The sequence below is a fragment of the Pseudophryne corroboree genome, chromosome 6, assembly GCF_028390025.1.
Source record: "Pseudophryne corroboree isolate aPseCor3 chromosome 6, aPseCor3.hap2, whole genome shotgun sequence".
Lineage (NCBI taxonomy): Eukaryota > Metazoa > Chordata > Amphibia > Anura > Myobatrachidae > Pseudophryne > Pseudophryne corroboree.
In genome coordinates, this window is record NC_086449.1 from 748,870,451 (window position 1) to 748,892,478 (window position 22,028).

General features: G+C 46.1%; 1 protein-coding gene across 3 annotated transcripts in view; it reads left to right on the top strand.

Moving 5' to 3' along the window:
* FLT4 (fms related receptor tyrosine kinase 4) overlaps positions 1-22,028 on the top strand; it is a 312,191-nt gene that overhangs the window by 227,388 nt on the left and 62,775 nt on the right. For all 3 annotated transcript variants that reach the window (XM_063928527.1, XM_063928526.1, XM_063928528.1), the window contains 6 exons: positions 3,553-3,688; positions 4,284-4,388; positions 5,131-5,244; positions 11,164-11,252; positions 12,841-12,982; positions 13,710-13,804. In XM_063928527.1, coding sequence (XP_063784597.1) covers positions 3,553-3,688; positions 4,284-4,388; positions 5,131-5,244; positions 11,164-11,252; positions 12,841-12,982; positions 13,710-13,804 — 681 coding nt within the window. The remainder of the gene's footprint in view (positions 1-3,552; positions 3,689-4,283; positions 4,389-5,130; positions 5,245-11,163; positions 11,253-12,840; positions 12,983-13,709; positions 13,805-22,028) is intronic.

Here is a 22,028-nt window from a genome sequence, read left to right on the forward strand (position 1 = left end):
TGCACTACATCTGGGGTTCTCAAACTCAGTCCTCAGGACCCCACACAGTGCATGTTTTGCAGGTAACCCAGCAAGTGCACAGGTGTATTAATTACTCAGACACATTTTAAAAGGTCCACAGGTGGAGCTAAGTATTTCACTTGTGATTCTGTGAGGAGACCTGCAAAACATGCACTGTGTGGGGTCCTGAGGACCGAGTTTGAGAACCTGTGCACTACATCATGACTTGCCCTTTATATTTATCCCAGGAATTAGGGCAGGATACTCAGAATTGCATTTCATACACAAAACAAGGAGAATTGTAATGTGTATTTGGCAAAACTGAAACATAGGGACATTTGCAGAAATCAAATTTCCTGGACAACAAATCACAAATTTGGACCATACATGCCTACCTTGCTGCACCCTCCTCCGGAAGATGGTAGCGTGGTAGGCTAATGGGGGCGTGGCTGGCAGCAATGGGGACAGTCTGGGGGCGTGACTGGCGGGGGGAAGTGGGCAGTTTGGGGGCGTGGCAGCACAAACGCGTAATGGTGGCCCCGCCCCCTGCTAGACAGTGCCGAGAAAACTGGCACTGAATAGGAGAGGGCGGAGCTATGATGACGCGATTCAGCGCAAATCGCGTCATCATATCCCCCTCGGACCGCCCACTTGTTCTCTGTTATAAGCAGCTGAGAGGGGGTGAGGGGGGGGGGGGGGGGATGCTGCCTGGGAAAGCGGTAGACTTGCCCACCTTTCCAGGGGGGAGGGAGGAACACCCAATTTTCGGGAGCCTCCCGGCCATTCCGGGAGGGTAGGCAAGTATGATTTGGACTGTTCTGGAAAATTGGGACATTTGATAGTTGTCCATTGCTTGCAATTAGGGGTTACTCAGGCTGTGCGATTAATGTTAGGTTAGGAGTGAGTGCAATGCTGTACTGTGGGCCCGAATCATGTTCAGCAGCTGTACAATTCTGTAGGAGATACCGGTAGACGCGTCGGATCACTATTGCGATGCACTATATTTTTAGGCACCAGTCAGCCTGCATAAAGGGAGCTTTCCAAGCCGGCCATAGGATCCAGACACGGAGTCCAGGAAGTCTGCGTCCGACAGCGCAGACTCTGGACCCATCACACCTTCAAAAATGGGGGCGACACCCCCCATTTTAATAAATGGTGCCGGGTGCTGCCCCGCTCTATCACCCAAACTGACTGGGGCTGCGAGTGACGTTTCAAGACCCGTACTGCACATGCGTAGAAGGGATATTGCGCTGGTGCAGATTCCCAAACATATTGGTACGCTAACCATTGGATTTGCATACAATTATGAATCAGACCCGATGTGTGTGATATGACAGAGAAACAATGCTGCCTTCTATCTGTGCAATTAAGGTGGTATACAGGGGTGTGTGGCTGCTACAGATACCAGAGATTAGGGGCTCAGAAGTGTCATCTCGCTCCCCTCCAAGTCCCCCATTTTGCTCTGCTCTGAAAAGAGAACGGAGGCTTACTTTGATCCAGAACTATGTAGTTGTTGTTACATGTGTGTGTTAGACACCCGTCCCTTACTCATCTCTACAGCAGTTCTTCTCAGCCCTCGAGTTTTTCCAACAGGTCCTGTTTTGAGAATTTCAGTCTATGGAAGCAGGTGGGATAATGACTGACCCAACAATGGGGGTAATCCAGACCTGATCGCTAGGCTGTGTTTATTCACAGCCTGCGATCAGGGCCAAACTGTGCATGTGACGGGATGGTGCAAAAAAGCGAACGCACGGGCGATCGTAAGGTGACTGACAGGAAGAGGGCGTTTGTGGGTGTCAACTATCTGTTTTCAGGGAGCTTCTGGAAAAATGCAGCGTTGGAAGGGAGGGTGTCTGACGTCAATTCCGGTCCTGGACAGGCTGATGTGATCGTAGCAGCTAAGTAAGTCCTGGGCTGTGCAGAGACTGCACAAAATCGGTTTGTACAGCTCTGCTACACATGCGTTCGCACACTTGCACAGCTAAAATACACTCCCCCTGTGGGCGGCGACTATCTGATCGCAGGGCTGCAAAAATCGCTGCCCAGCGATCAGGTCTGAATTACCCCTATATACATTAACCCACCTGTGCATGATTAAAGACATCCAGAAAACATCACCTGTTGGTGGAAGTTGATGACGAGCTGAGAATCTCTCCTTTAGAGGACAGAGCAGGAACCTCAGTGTGGACTGCTTAGGGCCTCTAGGGGTGGCATTGTGGAGTCCCCCTCACCACCAGAACCCATATCAGCCTCATACAACTGTGCTGTCCACTGTTTATTATAATTATATTTCTATATCACAAATGTATGTAAATGTGTTTTTTTCCTTTATCCTGCTGTAAGTCACTCCAGTCATATATTATTGGTCCATCTATATTGATGTCAGGTATATTGGGGTATAATGTTTTCTCTTATATATAGCCATATGTAGTATACTTGGTGCCCAACAACAGCAGCCATTCAAAGCAACCACAGGAAAAGACCAACCCATAGCAAGTTAAAATCATTGAGCACCTCTCACAAACCTGCCATTTTCATCTAAAAAATATTTCCAGGATCAGACCCTTTCTGACCCAGGATGCTACTAAGACTCTTATCCACTCACTGGTCATCTCCAGACTGGACTACTGTAATCTCCTCCTGACTGGCATTCCTGACAAATACCTCTCTCCACTCCAATCTATCCTCAATGCTGCTGCCCGGCTCATCTTCCTCACCAAACGCACTACGTCCACCTCTCCTCTCTTACTAGACCTTCACTGGCTCCCCTTCCCTTTAAGAATCCATTTCAAGCTTCTCACACTCGCTTACAAAGCCCTCACCCACTCCTCTCCCATCTACCTTATCTCCCTTTACACTCCCACCCGTCCTCTTCGCTCTGCTAATGCACGCCGACTCTCCTGCCTACGGATTACTTCCTCCCACTCCTACCTCCAAGATTTTTCACGTGCTGCACCACTTCTCTGGAATTCCCTACCTCTCCCCCTCAGACTCTCCACCGCTCTACAAAACTTCAAACGGGCTCTCAAGACCCACTTCTTCACCAAACCCAGCCAAATCTCATCCTAACCCTCTGTTCTACGCTCTGTATGTACCCCATCTGTGTCACCCCTGTCTGTCTACCCCTCCCCTTTAGAATGTAAGCACCTCACGAGCAGGGCCCTCTTCCGTCATGCGCTTATCCTTTCTTACTCTAATAATCTTCAACTGTACCACATCCAGCAGTCTTCTGCCACCTGATACTTATTCCAGTGTCATCTGCTGATGTAACTATGTTTATTTACCCTGTACTTGTCCTATACTGTCATCAACTGTAAGTTGCTGTTTTCCTGTTTGATTATTTGTTTATGTACTCTGTAATTGGGCGCTGCGGAACCCTTGTGGCGCCATATAAATAAAAGCTAATAATAATAATAATTGAGACATTCACAGCGCAAGTTAACAGAATGAACAGTGTCAGCAACAAAATACAGCTAAATATACATGAAACACTCCTTTATATATTCAAATAACTAAATTCATACATCCAACCTATGATTCTTCTGCCTCCAGCCCAGCCATGGAGATATAAAGACCGGCTACCTGTCCATCATCATGGACCCTGGAGAGGTGCCCCTGGAGGAGCAATGCGAATATCTTCCTTATGATTCCAGCAAGTGGGAGTTTCCAAGAGACAGACTGAGACTTGGTGAGACATCATCTCCTCCCATTGTGCTATTGGCTTCCCGACACAATGTATTAGTCCACTGGGGTTTGTTGGTTAAGCATACTGTAGCTACACATTGGGCATTCCTGTGGTTTGGTCCTATCACTTACTGACCAGATCTGTAGCCAGACCTAGACGTGGTACACATCTGCAACCAATAACAGAAGACCATACATTGTAGGTGGCCCAAGTGATTACTGGCAAAGCAGATCTTCTGGCCAGCTCAGGTGTGACTGACTGCTGGCTGGGCAGAATCCTAGTCTGGCCCACACTCTGTGCTACATCTGGCCACTTTACTTTCCCCTAAATTGACAGACTAGACCGCATTGTGTGTGGCCACCTTATGCACTGTTTAAAGGCCTGGCGTATTAGTATTATTTTCTCTTTTTAGTAGAAAATGGAATTCTTGTCAAATATTTTTGATGCAGCAATGTTGGCAATTATGTTTTATACCCTAAAAGCAATAGTAGTAATGTACAAGTTATTTCACATCATTAATATAGTACATGCCGTCAGCTGTGTTGTCATACAGATAAACCTGCATGTCCTCACGTGATGCTCATGTTTCATGTTATAGGCAAAGTCCTGGGTCATGGAGCCTTTGGCAAAGTGGTCGAGGCGTCAGCTTTTGGGATCAGCAAGAGCAGTAGCTGTGAGACCGTGGCGGTGAAGATGTTAAAAGGTATTTGTCTTCTGAATGGCGCTTCTGAATCTGTGTTAGTATCAGAGACATTAATCCAATATCATCAGGGTAAAACATAAAATGCGATGTTGTGTACTTCAGAGTATACACTACATGTCATATGTACAAAGACATATTGGGGTCTATTCATGAATAGACCTTATTGATATAAAACATATGGCAAATGCATATACAGTATCCTGATCCTGTCTAGAGGCTTTATAGGGGGCTAAGACTAGCTCCCTGCATGTTTTAACTGAGAACAGAGAGACAAACTAATACTAGCAGTGATAAGTGCAAGGTGATAACGCGCCAGCCAATCAACTCTATTATGTAAATTAATAGTTAGGAGCTGATTGGCTGGTGCATTATCATCTTCCACTTATCACTGCTTTATAACTTCTCCAGGCTTAACTCCTTCAATGGCGGGTTTTCAGTTTAAATAATCACACCCTGGGGGTTATGTTTTTAAATTGAAGTGGGAGTGGGGGGAAGGTGGAAGGGGGGGGCGAGTGATGGGGCAGGGTGAGGTAATCGCGTGGCGATCGCCCGCGGGAATCTGCATAAGCCAATTGAAAAAAAACTTATGTCAACCTTTTTTCATGTCGACCTTGTTCATGTCAACCTAATGACCATGTTGACCTAGTGACCATGTCGACCTAATGACTGTCGACCTAAGTGTGGTCGAACTAATAACCCATACCCGTAGTCGCTGTAACACTGCATTATGTGTCTATTTCAGAGGGCGCCACCGCCAGTGAGCACAAAGCTCTGATGTCAGAGCTGAAGATTCTCATTCACATTGGAAACCATCTCAACGTAGTCAACTTACTGGGGGCTTGTACAAAACCCAATGGTGAGTGTTTCCTCTGAGGTTGTAGCGGTTTTCTAATGGGTGACAAGCAATTTCTACACATCCTAATGCAACACTTTTATTTATATGCTATAATACTCTTGGAAACGTGCCTGTAAATCATATATATTAGCAAAAAAAAGCAAAACAAAAGAATTAATTACGTGAATCAGCCATTCATGAAAAACCTAGAACTGCTCATATATGCTACACCTGTTGTGTCTGATCAGCAGTAGCGGCTCTTGCCACGGGCAAGCAGGCTTTTTGCCCGGGGCGCCGCTATCCCAAGGGCACCGCCACCGTGGCAAGAGGCGCTTCTAATCCACCCTCCCTCTCCGAACCCCGGCTGCAGCGAGCGCCGTGTGTGCCCGCTGCAGCCGTCGTCGCTGACTGACGCTAGAGGTCAAAATTGACCCCTAGTGTCAGTGCGGCGCTGGTATGGAAGAGACATCATGAGGTCTCTCCCATAGAGAGGAGCCGGCACCCGGAGACAACAGCAGCAGCGGCAGCGAGGCTGGTAAGTACTGTTTTGTTTTTTTTTAGGGTTTCAAAGCGGCGCTACTACAGGGGGCACAGCTACAGGGGGCACACACTGGGGGCACAGCTACAGGGGGCACTGCTACTGGGGGCACAGCTACTGGGGGCAATACTACAGGGGGCACTACTACAGGGGGCACAGCTACAAGGGGCACAGCTACCGGGGGCAAATCTACAGGGGGCACAACTACAGGGGGCACATACTGGGGGCACTACTACAGGGGGAACCGCTACTGGGGGCAAATCAACTGGGGGCACAGCTACAAGGGGGCACTGCTACAAGGGGGCACTGCTACAAGGGGCACAGCTACAGGGGGCACAACTACTAGTGGCACAACTACAGGGGGCACTACTACAGGGGGGCACTGCTACAGGGGGGACAGCTACTGGGGGAAAAATTAACTGGGGGCACAGCTACTGAGGGCAAATCTACAGGGGGCACAACTACTGGGGGCACTACTACAGGGGCACTGCTACAGGGTGCAAATTAACTGGGGGCACAGCTACAAGGAGCACTGCTACTGGGGACACAGCTACAAGTGGCACAACTACAGGGGGCACTACTAAAGGGGGCACTGCTACAGGGGCACAGCTACTGGGGGGAAATTAACTGGGGGTACAGCTACTGGGGGCATATCTACTGGGGGCACAAGTACAGGGGGATAACTGTGGGCATGCCCCTTCCCTATGAAGAAGCCATGCCCCTGTTTTGGGGCGCGCGCACCAACTGTATTTTACCTGGGGGGTGGCGGGGGCGCCACAGGAAACTTTCGCCCTGGGCGCCACAAGGTCTAGAACCGGCCCTGCTGTTCAGCTAGCCCAATGAGCTGACATTCTCCTGCTTCACTTGCAGATATATATATATATATATATATATATATATATATATATGTGACGTGGAACCGAAATCCCATCTTATACAGATGTGTCCTCATACACCTAGGCTCGATATGTCAGGCAGTGTGAGATGCCTCGCCTGAGTGATGCCTCTGCTAACGTTGTGGGTTTTTCTGCCGAAAACGTGTCTTGTTGGCAATGCAATGTGACTAGGACGCACGAGGAGATGGTGCTGATTAATATGATATAGGACACTTGTATATTGTTTGTGACTGACGCTGTATATGAAGCAGAACAGAACTTGTATTGGAAAAAAGCTGCGGCTGTTACATTGAAGCACTATGTATACAGATTCAGAGACTCAGTAGCACACAGATATACACGTGTCATATAGCACATTAATCAGCAATCTTCTACTGCGTCCTAGTCTCATTGCGAATAAGATAGCAAAAAAGACGCCCGACGCTAGCAGAGTCTCATACAACCTGGCTTGCCAAGAGGGGCTGTTTGGCGTTGCTGCAGCAAAGATGCATGTGGACATATTTGTATATTTTATTACTGTTTTTGCTCGCATTAGTCATGTTATCCCATGATCATCATAGTACCAAATTTTGGAGCACTGGGAGCCAGGGCAGGGGTAGCAGCCATGGCACTATGGAGATGTGGCCACACCACTAGGGTATGTCTAGTGTAAGGAGGACGGGTGCGGCCGGTAACATTGCACATTTGCAACCCGCTCTGTTTCACCTCCCAGCTCCTCTCTGCACTGCATGGAGAGAGACGTCATGGCATCTCCAACAGTGCTGTATGAGGAGCTGAGGGACCTGTATGTCATCCTAAAGATTTACCCTGTAATAGTGATGTCGCCCACCCACTGAGCACATCTTTATGGTGGTATGTGCTCAGGGTGGCAGTGGAGAGAGCAGTACAGACACAGGGTGCACTGTTTTGGGCTGTGTTAGTCTGCCCTTAACTTCACTCCCCTCCAAGCATTCATTGCTTTGTAGACCAATATACAGTAGCTGCAATCTGTTCATATTATAACTATTAACACATCTTAATGTTTTAAGTGTAGTGCTATATCTTCTGTAGCTGTGCAACAGAACTAAGGGTCTGATCCTGAGTTGGGAGTAAAGCAAAACAGAGCAAATAACTGTATTTGCACCCCCTGCATTGCAGCATGGTTGGTTCCAGTTACAAAGTTACTCGCTTCCTTTGGGTTTGCTCCCTCTGAATCAGCCCCTCTATGCCTATCATCATGATCTCATATACTGTACCTCCTACATTTTGCATTATTCCTTCTTGTGTTGTATTCTTTAAAATTAGAGCTTGACCTTAACTTAGAATGTGGCACCCACTGTCTCATAATGACGGACTGCCTGGCTGTATCTGTGCCAGCTCCAATTTGGTGTCAGATTTATAATGTGTTCACAGGAGCTGCATTCTGGGAATTCCTGAGATAGCACAGCTGAGATACAGCATTGGGCATTACCAGACACATATCCCTGTGTGATTTGTGAAGCTAAGCTTTGATGAATGACTTGTTTTACTACACGGCTATCAATGTTTTTACAATTTTAGCTTTGTTAAATTACACAGATGTTCAATATGTTATTGACAGTATGTAAGTTTTCCCTAAACAAAGACAAGCATGCAGTTGTACACTGTGTGCGTCTTTCCCTACCAAGCAGTGACTTTTATGCTCAGAACAAATGTTTATTCAGTAAAAAAAAAAAAAAAAGTTTTGTAATAAATCAATACTGTCAGGAGGTGGGAATAAACTCAATAAGGAAAAATATATTTTCCAATTAAAGGAGGTGTCAATTTTTGCACACCCTAATATACGAAGTATCTCCTCGCTTCAGTGGGATCCCTGAAATTCCTACTGTTACCTGATCACAACAACCAGGAGGGAGCGTAGCAGAGTACCTCTGTCATATTAATTAGTTGGTTTAATTATTAGGAACAAAAATTATGTAAATTCTCAGAAAATGGTTGTTTTGGGGGGATTGTTGTATTTCTGTACATGCTGAAAGTAGAGATGCGAGTGGATCACCTTGTTTTTGTGTTGTTTCTAATTCATCATCATGTTTTGGTCCCAAATTAATTTTTGGTATAGTATAAAAAAATAAAAAAATAAATAAATAAAAATAAATCGATAGTCAATGATAAAAATCGATAAGATGCTAAAATGATGTAATGTTTGGAATTCAAAACTCAAAATCCAAATTCCGAATAGCGGGAAGATCCAAACCGAGTTTTGGTGCGGTTCAGATCCACAAAATTTGGGTGGGTTTGGATTTCTAGAGACTCACTAGCTGAAAAGGGCATGCATCTAGGGGGCGTGGTCACAGCATCTAGGCGTGTGGTCACTGCATCTAGGGGGCGTGGTCACAGCATCAAGGGGGCATAACTGTATCTTCCTGGAAACCAGGACAACCTTTAGCAATGCCCCCTGATAGACACCAGCGGCAGGATGTAATGGAGTCCGAGATCGCCGGAGGTACGGGATTCTGGACGATCTCAGACTTTTTTAAAGGGGCATTCACTTACAATGCAAAACCATGCATTGTAAGTGATTGCTCCTTTAAAAAAAGGTACTTTTAAAGGTGTTTACTTGTTGTATTTGTATAAACATAGAGGTGCTGTACATTAGAGATTGTATAAAATGTTATTTGTAGAGGGAAAAGCCTCAGAAGCAGATATTCGGAGCTGATGCTGTGAGTCACCGGGAAGTTATTGTGAGACGGGAAAAAGACCATTCCATTTTTGAAAAATAGTTTAGAGCGAATGTCTCGCATTGCTGATGGGATGAGTGTTATATTTTGTACATATTTAGCGCATTAGTCATCACTTGACTATTGAGATGCAGCATTTAAGCTGGAAACATAAGCAGATAAAGAGGCAGCTGCGTTTGATAACTCACCTATAACTCAATCATTGTTCTCTGTGTCTCCAGAACTATAAGAATGTTCCGCAGGGAATGTCTATTATTTCTCTATTTGATATTCTGTGTGGAACTGGCTAGGTTATGACTACCGACAGCTTAATATGAAGTTTAAAATTGTTTGTGGCACAAAAAGTTCAATACGAGAAGTTTCAAGTAATGGACTTCAGTTCTATTTAACCTTGTAAATACTTCTACATTGCCTTCTCTGCCTGTGTATATGCACATACTTACACAGCAGCGGAGCAGGGCTCACTGCCGCCCTGTGCCGCCCCCGTGATGTCACATGATGCCAGTAGTAGAAAGAAGAGTTCTGCGCAAATGATCCAGGCAGCTCTACATACTGCGTGGTGCATGTCAGGAGCGCGTCACAGAAGCAGCACTACTGGCCTCAAGGTGCCATTCCAGGAGCCTGAAGAAGTGTCCATCGGGTAGTGACAGTACCGCACCCAGGTCCTTCACCTTGGGTGATGATACCGCTTTACAGCCCTGTACAAACATGCAGGAGGCGTATATTACATGGTGGCTGCCATACTTATGGTTTCTTTTCAACACATCCTTGAAGTATGAATCCTCTAGGTGTGATAGTCTTGGTTGTACCTATAATGGGAGTGTGGTGCACACAGGGAGGGCCAGTGGGGCTGACACTGCAACCTTGCACCCAAAGACTATACTTACCTATCTGCCAGTGGGCACAAACAGTTCCCCGGAGATCTGGCATGTCCACTGTCAGAGCCTGCTCCGCGTATGAGCAAGTGAGAAAAGGGGGAACCCGCATGAAGACTGGACACAGGCTCTGCCTCTGATGACAGTATATGAATAGTGGGTGATCTCACCATTGATTGTTCTGTCCCTGCCCCAGTGGAGCTTACACTCTATGGGGGTCATTCAGACATGATCGCACGCTAGCTTTTTTTTTGCAGCGCTGCGATCAGGTCAGAACTGCGCATGCGTATGCACTGCAATGTGCAGGCGTGTCATTCGGGTACAAAGCGGATCGTTGCTGTGCGATGGGTTTTACAAAGAACCCATTTGCACAGCCGATCACAAGGATATTGACAGGAAGAGGGCGATTGTGGGTGGTAACTGACCGTTTTCTGGGAGTGGTTGGAAAAAAGCAGGCGCGTCCAAGCGTTTGCAGGTTGGGTGTCTGACGTCAATTCTGGTCCCGGACAGGCTGAAGTGATCGCACACATACGTCCGCACACTTGCACAGCTAAAAGACACTCCCCTGTAGGCAGCGACTATCTGATCGCAGCTCTGCAAAAAACTGCCAACGAGTGATCAGGTCTGAATTAGGCCCTATATTTCCTATCATATGTACACACACCTATACACTGGAGTTGATTTTTGTCAGAATCCAGATAACCTACCAGTATGTTTTTTGGTTTTGTGAGTGGAAACCGGACCCCACTGAGGAAACCCATGCACGCATAGTGAGAACATACAAACTCTGCACAGATAGGTTTTTGGTGGGAATGCAGTTTACTTATGCCCTTGTCACAAGCGATGTCTGTAGCATATGTAGGAATGGTGTGGAATGACTATAAATGTGAATGTGATGATACTTGCATGTATAACCAATGTGATTGTCATTGTAGGTCCCCTTATGGTTATTGTGGAATTCTGCAAATACGGCAACCTTTCTAATTATCTGAGGACCAAGCGGGATGGATTCATTCCTTACCGGGTATACACAGTGCTCCTCTTATCATCCACCATACTGTTCAGTGTCTCTCCTCATTCCTGTGCCCTCTCTAGATTCTGCTCCTGAGCAAACTCCCACATCTGCTTTACGTTACAGAGAGGGAAAATAGGCTACTAGCTGGCATGGAAAGTATAGTTATTACAGGACGTAGGATGATTGCTTCCACTTCCCCAATTATGTAACTATAATGGTGCCACATATCAGTCTTACCCTGCAATTTGTCTCCAGGAACAGCATAGTGACCTGTGAGCTCACTATACAGCAGCATCATTAGATACGGTATATACAATGCAGTATATACAGTACCAGCCTTAGTATATACGTAAACCTGCGGCACATAAAATGTTGTCTAGACCACCAGATTACTAATAGGTGTAGGTTTTTTATTTGGAAAATAAGTAACACACAGTAGATGGAGATAGTCAACTTCCTGTGCTCCAGAACACTGCTAAGTATAGTAGGAACACGAAAACCATCTGACGCATTTTGTTAAATAACTCTTTACTTGTAGATTAACTGAAATAGCTTGGTAACGGGATTCGGACTATAGGTTGACAGGCATTGGGTTGACCCTTATAAATAAAATGTATTAATAATAATATTCATGATCATTAAGTGCCTCCATTATATTCCTGATCATGGGGTGCCTCAGTTATATTCCTGATCAAGGGATGCCTCAGTTATATTCCTGATCAAGGGGTGCCTCAGTGATATTCCTGATCATGGAGTTCCACAGCATGAGGTGTCTCAGTGATATTCCTGATCATGGAGTGCCTCAGTGATATTCCTGATCATGAAGGGCTTCAGCATGATGTGCCTCAGTGATATTCCTGATCATGGAAGGCCACAGTGATATTCCTGATCATGGAGGGCTTCAGCATGGAGTGCTTCAGTGATATTCCTGATCATGTAGTGCCTCAGTGATATTCCTGATCATGTAGTGCCTCAGTGATATTCCGGATCAAGGAAGGTGTCAGCATGGAGTGCCTCAGTGATACTGTATTTCAGATCAAGGAGGGCCTCAGCCTGGAGTGCCTCAGGGATATTCCTGATCAAGGAGGGCCTCAGCATGGAGTGCCTCAGGGATATTCCTGATCAAGGAGGGCCTCAGCATGGAGTGCCTCAGTGATATTCCAGATCAAGGAAGGTGTCAGCATGGAGTGCCTCAGTGATACTGTATTTCAGATCAAGGAGGGCCTCAGCCTGGAGTGCCTCAGGGATATTCCTGATCAAGGAGGGCCTCAGCATGGAGTGCCTCAGGGATATTCCTGATCAAGGAGGGCCTCAGCATGGAGTGCCTCAGTGATATTTCTGATCATGGAGTGCCTCAGTGATACTCCACTTCATAGATGCTTCTAGTAACATAGATGGGATTATCAGGATGCAGGATCACTTACTATGCTCCTCTTTATACTTATATTTAAAACAAATGTGAAGATATTGCAAAGATTTGTTCAGAACTAGAAATAATGTAATATGACGCCTGAAGTGAATTAATAACATGTACGTGTAACAGCTGCTGTCTTTCTTATGATCCCTTTCACAACTAACCAATGTATGGTGCCTACAGGAGAGATCCCCGCGATCGCGCAGTCAGGTCCGCTCCATGGTGGAGGTGGTGATAGCTGATAGGATGAGCAGAGAAGAAGTCAATGAAGGCATTGTTTTCGGCAGGATCTTGATGACCAATAAGAGCCATAAAGCCACAGACTGTAAGGATCGCCATCATTACTTGTAGAGTCATAGAGCTGCAACAATAAGCGCTGCAACAATAAGTCACCCCCCCCCCCCCCAACAATAAATGTTTGATCTTGCTTGTATTATTACTGTAAAAAAGACAGTTCTACCAGGGATGTAAGTAAACTTGCTGAGCCAAAAAGCATAACATTGAAGGCTCCCTGATGCTATAAGCCACATGGATATCACCCCACATACTCACCAATGAAGACCAGCAGATATTTTGCATATTACACAGATTTTATGGTATGTTGGTTCTGTACTACTGTAGTATAATACGCTAGCGGATTTCCCACTAGGCACTTGAGGCACGTGCCTAGAGGTGGCACATCTGGCTGATAAGGGCCAGATGATTATTTTTTTTTCCTCATTACAACATATATATGTATATATATATATATATATATATATTACCAAATGATGGGGGTGAGACAATGGGCAGCAAATTGTGGTCCATGAGTTGGTAGTAGGATGAGGTTGGGGCTGCTTTGGTGGTCTCGAGGCACCTGGAATGGCACCGAAATGATGTGATGGGAGGGAAGGGGGGGGGGGGGGGGGCGGCCAATATTGTGCCTAGGGGCGGCCTGACCCCTAAGTTCGGCCCTTGCGTAATGCTGTGCCTGTGGGGTTAGTGAATGATTGTTGTGGAGTAAAAGCACAATCTTAATAATTTCCCATTTCTTGTCCAATGTGTCCATGCAGTGAAAGACTTGTGGCAAAGCCCTCTAACTATGGAAGATCTGATTTGCTATAGCTTCCAGGTGGCCCGCGGCATGGAGTTCCTGTCTTCTAGAAAGGTAAAATTGTCCTTTTCAGCATTTAACCATTGTACTCCTATCTCCCATAATGCAATGTGCACGGATATCTGAAACACCAGGAAAAGAATAGGTGCTGCCAGTCACACTATCATCCAACACGTAGACAACCCAAGCTCAAAGGTCGCCTATTTGGGTTTGTGATATCGTACGTGTTTATTTTGTCACTTGGATATTTTGAAACTGCATGGGATCCATTTCAGAAGTTGACAACACCCAATGTGATCGGTGATAACATACATGTTTTCCTATTGGCCCAACCGTTGCACCAATCCAATTGGGTGCTACTAACTTCCTGTATACTTGTGAGCTCTGTGGTAAATGGTAGGTGCAGAATTGAAGGTTTACATGTCTTGAAGGTTTACATGTAAAAGATAATTAAGAAGTGGGAGTAGCACTATTTTAGAGGGGCAGGAAATATTATGTAAAAAGAAAAACTATATATCACTAATTTACCTTTAAAAGGAATTCAAATGGCCGTAGCCCCAGCTCTGGTTCTTGCCCTGCGAAATTGGTGTCCTATTTTTGTTCAGGCCAAATTTTACTCACATGTAGAGCTGCGCGGGCTCAGTTCTGTCCTGGAACCCCCTAATCCTCCTCCTCTGCTCAAAGTGATTTCTAAAATTCAGTATAATTTTGAATTGGAAACTTGTGCAGTCTCCTACTCCACTTCACCTTCTTCTCCCTTTATGCAATGGCTCTCATGAGATTTCTAAGTCACCGAAGGGGAAGGCTTTAGTGCCCTTAAGTGTATTGGCACCCCTGATGTCTCTATCCCCTGTCCTCCAAGGTTGACACAGCAAGATACCTGATTCATGTACTCTAACCTCTCTATCATTTTTTTCTATTGTACATCACCTACATTTTTACTTTAGTATGTGTATAGATTTGACCCTATATCTTGTGTATTGTGCGTTTTTACCTCTGTATTGTATTACTGTTTCAATATGTCTCTGGATGTTTGCTATTTGATGTCCTTTTCTTAATTTGTATCCCTCCCTCCCCCGCCACCTTTACTTTTTTCCTTTCTATATCCAATACCCCTCTCCTACCCTTTTTTTTTTTTTTTGTTGTTGCTGTTTTTGCTCAGATAAAATCCTTAATAAAAAGTATTAAAGTTAAATATAAATATAATACATAAAATGTCTCCTTTGTTTAGGATTTCTACATTTGGCATTGGGTTGAGCCAGTATTCATGAGAATGCAGCTTATTATTGCACTAGGGGCTCAGGCACATCGCTGAGATATGAGGTCCTATTTGTAGGTGCTGCGTGCACTTTAAATGGATTCTACGTTATGATATATTAGCTTTTATGCGTTTTTGGGTGGATTTGAATATCTCTTGTTTTCACAGACTCAGTGCCATTTCCTACATCTAGAAATAATAAATAAAATAATGTGTCCAGTTTAATGATATATCACTATCACCACTTATGTCCTGCAAGCCATTCACCCAAGATAACCTCAGCAGGTTGTTTTGGGATAATTTTATTGTTAACCAGTTGAAGGGGAAGTCCATACAGTTTATCATACTAATATACTAATTCAGTATGTCTGGACCTATATTTCATTGGCTTTCCCTGTCCTTGGTTGAACTCAGTGTGCACTTTACAGCAGGGGATCTGGGAAAATGTTTGCCTAGAATGGTACATTTCTGTTAGTGACGGTATCTGTGGAAATCTATCTTTCTTGAATTACATAACTAGAAGATAGAAATCTTATTATCCAAATGTCTTGGGCTATTTCAAGTACGTTGTTTCATACTGTGTTGTTTAAGAAAGAAACAGTGACATCTTGTGGCCATTTTCAAATACACATGTTTAATTTTATTTTATTTTTTGTGCTCATACCCTAGTTAGAAACATAGAAACATAGAATTTGACGGCAGATAAGAACCACTTGGCCCATCTAGTTTGCCCCTTTTTTATCCTTTAGGCACTCTCAACCCTTTTTGAACCTTAATTCTTTGTAAGGATATTCATATGACTATCCCAAGCATGTTTAAATTGCTCTACAGTCTTAGCCTCTACCACTTCTGATGGGAGGCTATTCCACTTGTCCACTACCCTTTCTGTGAAGTAAGTTTTCCTTAAATTTCCCCTGAACCTGCCTCCCTCCAGTTTCAGTGTATGTCCTCGAGTTCTAATACTTCTCTTCCTTTGAAGAATGTTTCCCTCCTGAACTTTGTTAAAACCCTTGGTATATTTGAAAGTTTCTATCATGTCCCCCCTTGTAATGTGGTATTGTGGTATAGTTAATGTGGTATTTTTAATAAATGTGTATGTAATGTATATGTATAACACAGCAGTATTAAATTTAACTAAGGATCTACTGATCTGTCGATATTTAATTAGTGGTAAAAAGAGAGATTTATTATAATCCTTTAACTGATCCATATTATATGTACATACTTTGCAGATAGCACAGGGAAACATATAGCCTTATTATTAATATCAAATTTTTCTAACATTTTATAACTTTTTCTTCATTTAATATTTCACATGTGATAATAATGTGTTATTGAATGATTTGTTCTTTTCAAACAAATAAATATAATGTATGTTTCTCTGACGTTCTAAGTGGATGCTGGGACTCCATAAGGACCATGGGGAATAGCGGCTCCGCAGGAGACTGGGCACAACTATAAAGAAAGCTTTAGGTCTAACTGGTGTGCACTGGCTCCTCCCACTATGACCCTCCTCCAGACTTCAGTTAGAATCTTGTGCCCGGCTGAGCTGGATGCACACTAGGGGCTCTCCTGAGCTCCTAGAAAGAAAGTATATTTTAGGTTTTTTATTTTACAGTGAGATCTGCTGGCAACAGACTCACTGCAGCGAGGGACTAAGGGGAGAAGAAGCGAACCTACCTAACTGGTGGTAGCTTGGGCTTCTTAGGCTACTGGACACCATTAGCTCCAGAGGGATCGAACACAGGACCCGACCTCGATCGTTCGGTCTCGGAGCCGCGCCGCCGGCCCCCTTACAGAGCCAGAAGCAAGAAGTGTTCCGGAAAATCAGCGGCAGAAGACTTCTGTCTTCAACAAGGTAGCGCACAGCACTGCAGCTGTGCGCCATTGCTCCTCATGCACACCTCACACTCCGGTCACTGATGGGTGCAGGGCGCTGGGGGGGGGGGGCGCCCTGAAGGCAATATAATACACCTTGGCTGGCACACCATATATAGTCAGGAAGGCTTTATAGGTGTAAAAATACCAATGCCAGAATTCCAGAAAAAGCGGGAGAAGTCCGCCGGAAAAGGGGCGGGGCCATCTCCCTCAGCACACTGGCGCCATTTTTCCCTCACAGCTCCGCTGGAAGGACGCTCCCTGGCTCTCCCCTGCAGTGTCAAGCTACATAAGGGTAAAAAAGAGAGGGGGGGCACTAAATTTAGGCGCAGTATATATATATATATAATATAAGCAGCTATAAGGGAAAAAACACTCATTTATAGTGGGATCCCTGTGTTATATAGCGCTCAGGTGTGTGCTGGCATACTCTCTCTCTGTCTCCCCAAAGGGCTTTGTGGGGTCCTGTCCTCTGTCAGAGCATTCCCTGTGTGTATGCGGTGTGTCGGTACGGCTGTGTCGACATGTTTGATGAGGAGGCTTATGTGGAGGCGGAGCAGATGCCGATAAATGTGATGTCACCCCCTGCGGGGTCGACACCTGAGTGGATGGTTCTGTGGAAGGAATTACGCGACAGCGTCGACTCCTTGCATAAAAGGTTTGACGACATACCAAATATGGGACAGCCGGCTTCTCAGCCTGTGCTTGTCCAGGCGTCTCAAAAGCCATCAGGGGCTCTAAAACGCCCGCTACCTCAGATGGCAGACACAGATGTCGACACGGATACTGAATCCAGTGTCGACGACGATGAGACTAATGTATCTTCCAATAGGGCCACACGTTATATGATTGAGGCAATGAAAAATGTGTTGCATATTTCTGATGTTACCCCGGGTACTACAAAAAAGGGTATTATGTTTGGAGAGAAAAAACTACCAGTTGTTTTTCCTCCATCTGAGTAATTAAATGAAGTGTGTGAAGAAGCGTGGGCTTCCCCCGATAAGAAACTGGTAATTTCTAAGAGGTTACTAATGGCGTACCCTTTCCCGCCAGAGGATAGGTCACGTTGGGAAACATCCCCTAGGGTGGATAAAGCGCTCACACGCTTGTCAAAGAAGGTGGCACTACCGTCTCCGGATACGGCCGCCCTGAAGGAATCTGCTGATAGAAAGCAGGAGGCTATCCTGAAGTCTATATATACACACACAGGTGTTATACTGAGACCAGCTATTGCTTCAGCATGGATGTGCAGTGCTGCAGCTGCGTGGTCAGATTCCCTGTCGGAAAATATTGATACCCTAGACAGGGACACTATATTGCTAACCGTAGAGCATATTAAAGACGCACTCTTATACATGAGGGATGCACAGAGGGATATTTGCCGGCTGGCATCTAAAATAAGTGCAATGTCCATTTCTGCCAGGAGAGGGTTATGGACTCGGCAGTGGACAGGAGATGCAGATTCTAAAAGGCACATGGAAGTTTTGCCTTATAAGGGTGAGGAGTTGTTCGGGGATGGTCTCTCGGACCTCGTTTCCACAGCAACAGCTGGGAAGTCTACATTTTTACCCCATGTTCCCTCACAGCCAAAGAAAGCACCGTATTATCAGGTACAGTCCTTTCGGCCCAATAAGGGCAAGCGGGTTAAAGGTGCGTCCTATCTGCCCAGAGGCAGAGGTAGAGGGAAAAAGCTGCAGCATACAGCCAGTTCCCAGGAGCAAAAGTCCTCCCCCGCTTCCTCTAAGTCCACAGCATGACGCTGGGGCTCCACAGGCGGAGCCAGGTACGGTGGGGGCCCGTCTCAAAAATTTCAGCGATCAGTGGGCTCGCTCACGGGTGGATCCCTGGATCTTTCAAGTAGTATCTCAGGGGTACAAGCTGGAATTCGAGACGTCTCCCCCCCGCCGTTTCCTCAAATCTGCCTTGCCAACAACTCCCTCAGGCAGGGAGGCAGTGTTAGAGGCAATTCACAAGCTGTATTCCCAGCAGGTGATAGTAAAGGTGCCCCTACTTCAACAAGGACGGGGTTAATGTTTGTGGTACCGAAACCGGACGGTTCGGTGAGACCCATTTTAAATTTGAAATCCTTGAACACGTATATAAAAAAATTAAAGTTCAAGATGGAATCGCTCAGGGCGGTTATTGCAAGCCTGGACGAGGGGGATTACATGGTATCACTGGACATCAAGGATGCTTACCTGCATGTCCCCATTTACCATCCTCACCAGGAGTACCTCAGATTTGTGGTACAGGATTGTCATTACCAATTCCAGACGTTGCCGTTCGGTCTATCCACGGCTCCGAGGGTCTTTACCAAGGTAATGGCCGAAATGATGATACTCCTTCGAAAGAAGGGAGTTTTAATTATCCCGTACTTGGACGATCTCCTGATAAAGGCGAGGTCCAGGGAGCAGTTGTTGGTCGGGGTAGCACTATCTCGGGAGGTGCTACAACAGCACGGCTGGATTCTAAATATTCCAAAGTCACAGCTGGTCCCTACGACACGTCTACTGTTCCTGGGGATGGTTCTGGACACAGAACAGAAAAAAGTGTTTCTCCCGGAGGAGAAGGCCAAGGAGCTGTCATCTCTAGTCAGAGGCTTCCTAAAACCAAAACAGGTGTCGGTGCATCACTGCACGTGGATCCTGGGAAAGATGGTAGCTTCCTACGAAGCAATTCCATTCGGCAGGTTCCATGCAAGAACCTTTCAGTGGGACCTGTTGGACAAGTGGTCCGGATCGCATCTTCAGATGCATCGGCTGATAACCCTGTCTCCAAGGACCAGGGTGTCTCTGCTGTGGTGGCTGCAGAGTGCTCATCTTCAAGAGGGACGCAGATTCGGCATACAGGACTGGGTCCTGGTGACCACGGATGCCAGCCTTCGAGGCTGGGGGGCAGTCACACAGGGAAGAAACTTCCAAGGACTATGGTCAAGTCAGGAGACTTCCCTGCACATAAATATTCTGGAGCTGAGGGCCATTTACAATGCCCTAAGTCAGGCACAACCCCTGCTTCAAAACTAGCCGGTACTGATCCAGTCACACAACATCACGGCGGTCGCCCATGTAAACCGACAGGGCGGCACGAGAAGCAGGACGGCGATGGCAGAAGCCACAAGGATTCTCCGATGGGCGGAAAATCACGTGTTAGCACTGTCAGCAGTGTTCATTCAGGGAGTGAACAACTGGGAAGCAGACTTCCTCAGCAGGCACGACCTCCACCCGGGAGAGTGGGGACTTCATCCAGAAGTCTTCCAACTGATTGTAAACCGTTGGGAAAGGCCACAGGTGGACATGATGGCGTCCCGCCTAAACAAAAAGCTAGAAAGATATTGCGCCAGGTCAAGAGACCCGCAGGCGATAGCTGTGGACGCTCTAGTGACACCGTGGGTGTACCGGTCGGTTTATGTGTTCCCTCCTCTTCCTCTCATACCAAAAGTACTGAGGATAATAAGGAGAAGAGGAGTAAGAACTATACTCATTGTTCCGGATTGGCCAAGAAGAGCTTGGTACCCGGAACTTCAAGAAATGATGTCAGAGAACCCATGGCCTCTGCCGCTCAGACAGGACCTGCTGCAGCAGGGGCCCTGTCTGTTCCAAGACTTACCGCGGCTGCGTTTGACGGCATGGCGGTTGAACACCGGATCCTGAAGGAAAAGGGCATTCCGGAGGAAGTCATTCCTACGCTGATTAAAGCTAGGAAAGAAGTAACCGCAAACCATTATCACCGCATATGGCAAAAATATGTTGCGTGGTGTGAGGCCAGGAAGGCCCCAACGGAGGAATTTCAGCTGGGCCGTTTCCTGCACTTCCTACAGTCAGGGGTGACTATGGGCCTAAAATTGGGTTCCATTAAGGTCCAGATTTCGGCTCTATCGATTTTCTTCCAGAGAGAACTGGCTTCACTACCTGAAGTTCAGACTTTTGTTAAGGGAGTGCTGCATATTTAGCCCCCTTTTGTGCCTCCAGTGGCACCTTGGGATCTCAACGTGGTGTTGGATTTCCTAAAGTCACATTGGTTTGAGCCACTTAAAACCGTGGAATTGAAATATCTCACGTGGAAAGTGGTCATGTTGTTGGCCTTGGCTTCGGCCAGGCGTGTATCAGAATTGGCGGCTTTGTCATGTAAAAGCCCTTATCTGATTTTCCATATGGATAGGGCAGAATTGAGGACTCGTCCCCAGTTTCTTCCTAAAGTGGTATCAGCTTTTCATCTGAACCAACCTATCGTGGTGCCTGCGGCTACTACAGACTTGGAGGCTTCCAAGTTGTTGGACGTAGTCAGGGCCCTGAAAATCTATGTTTCCAGGACAGCTGGAGTCAGAAAGACTGACTCGCTATTTATCCTGTGTGCGCCCAACAAGTTGGGTGCACCTGCTTCAAAGCAGACTATTGCTCGCTGGATCTGTAGTACGATTCAGCTTGCACATTCTGCGGCTGGACTGCCGCATCCTAAATCAGTGAAAGCCCATTCCACGAGGAAGGTGGGCTCTTCTTGGGTGGCTGCCCGAGGGGTCTCTGCTTTACAACTTTGTCGAGCAGCTACTTGGTCGGGGTCAAACACGTTTGCTAAATTCTACAAGTTTGACACCCTGGCTGAGGAGGACCTAGAGTTTGCCCATTCGGTGCTGCAGAGTCATCCGCACTCTCCCGCCCGTTTGGGAGCTTTGGTATAATCCCCATGGTCCTTACGGAGTCCCAGCATCCACTTAGGACGTCAGAGAAAATAAGAATTTACTCACCGGTAATTCTATTTCTCGTAGTCCGTAGTGGATGCTGGGCGCCCATCCCAAGTGCGGATTGTCTGCAATACTTGTATATAGTTATTGTTTAACTAAAGGGTTATTGTTGAGCCATCTGTTGAGAGGCTCAGTTGTTGTCATACTGTTAACTGGGTATTGTATTAAGAGTTATACGGTGTGATTGGTGTGGCTGGTATGAGTCTTACCCGGGATTCTAAATCCTTCCTTATTGTGTCAGCTCTTCCGGGCACAGTATCCTAACTGAAGTCTGGAGGAGGGTCATAGTGGGAGGAGCCAGTGCACACCAGTTAGACCTAAAGCTTTCTTTATAGTTGTGCCCAGTCTCCTGCGGTGCCGCTATTCCCCATGGTCCTTACGGAGTCCCAGCATCCACTACGGAC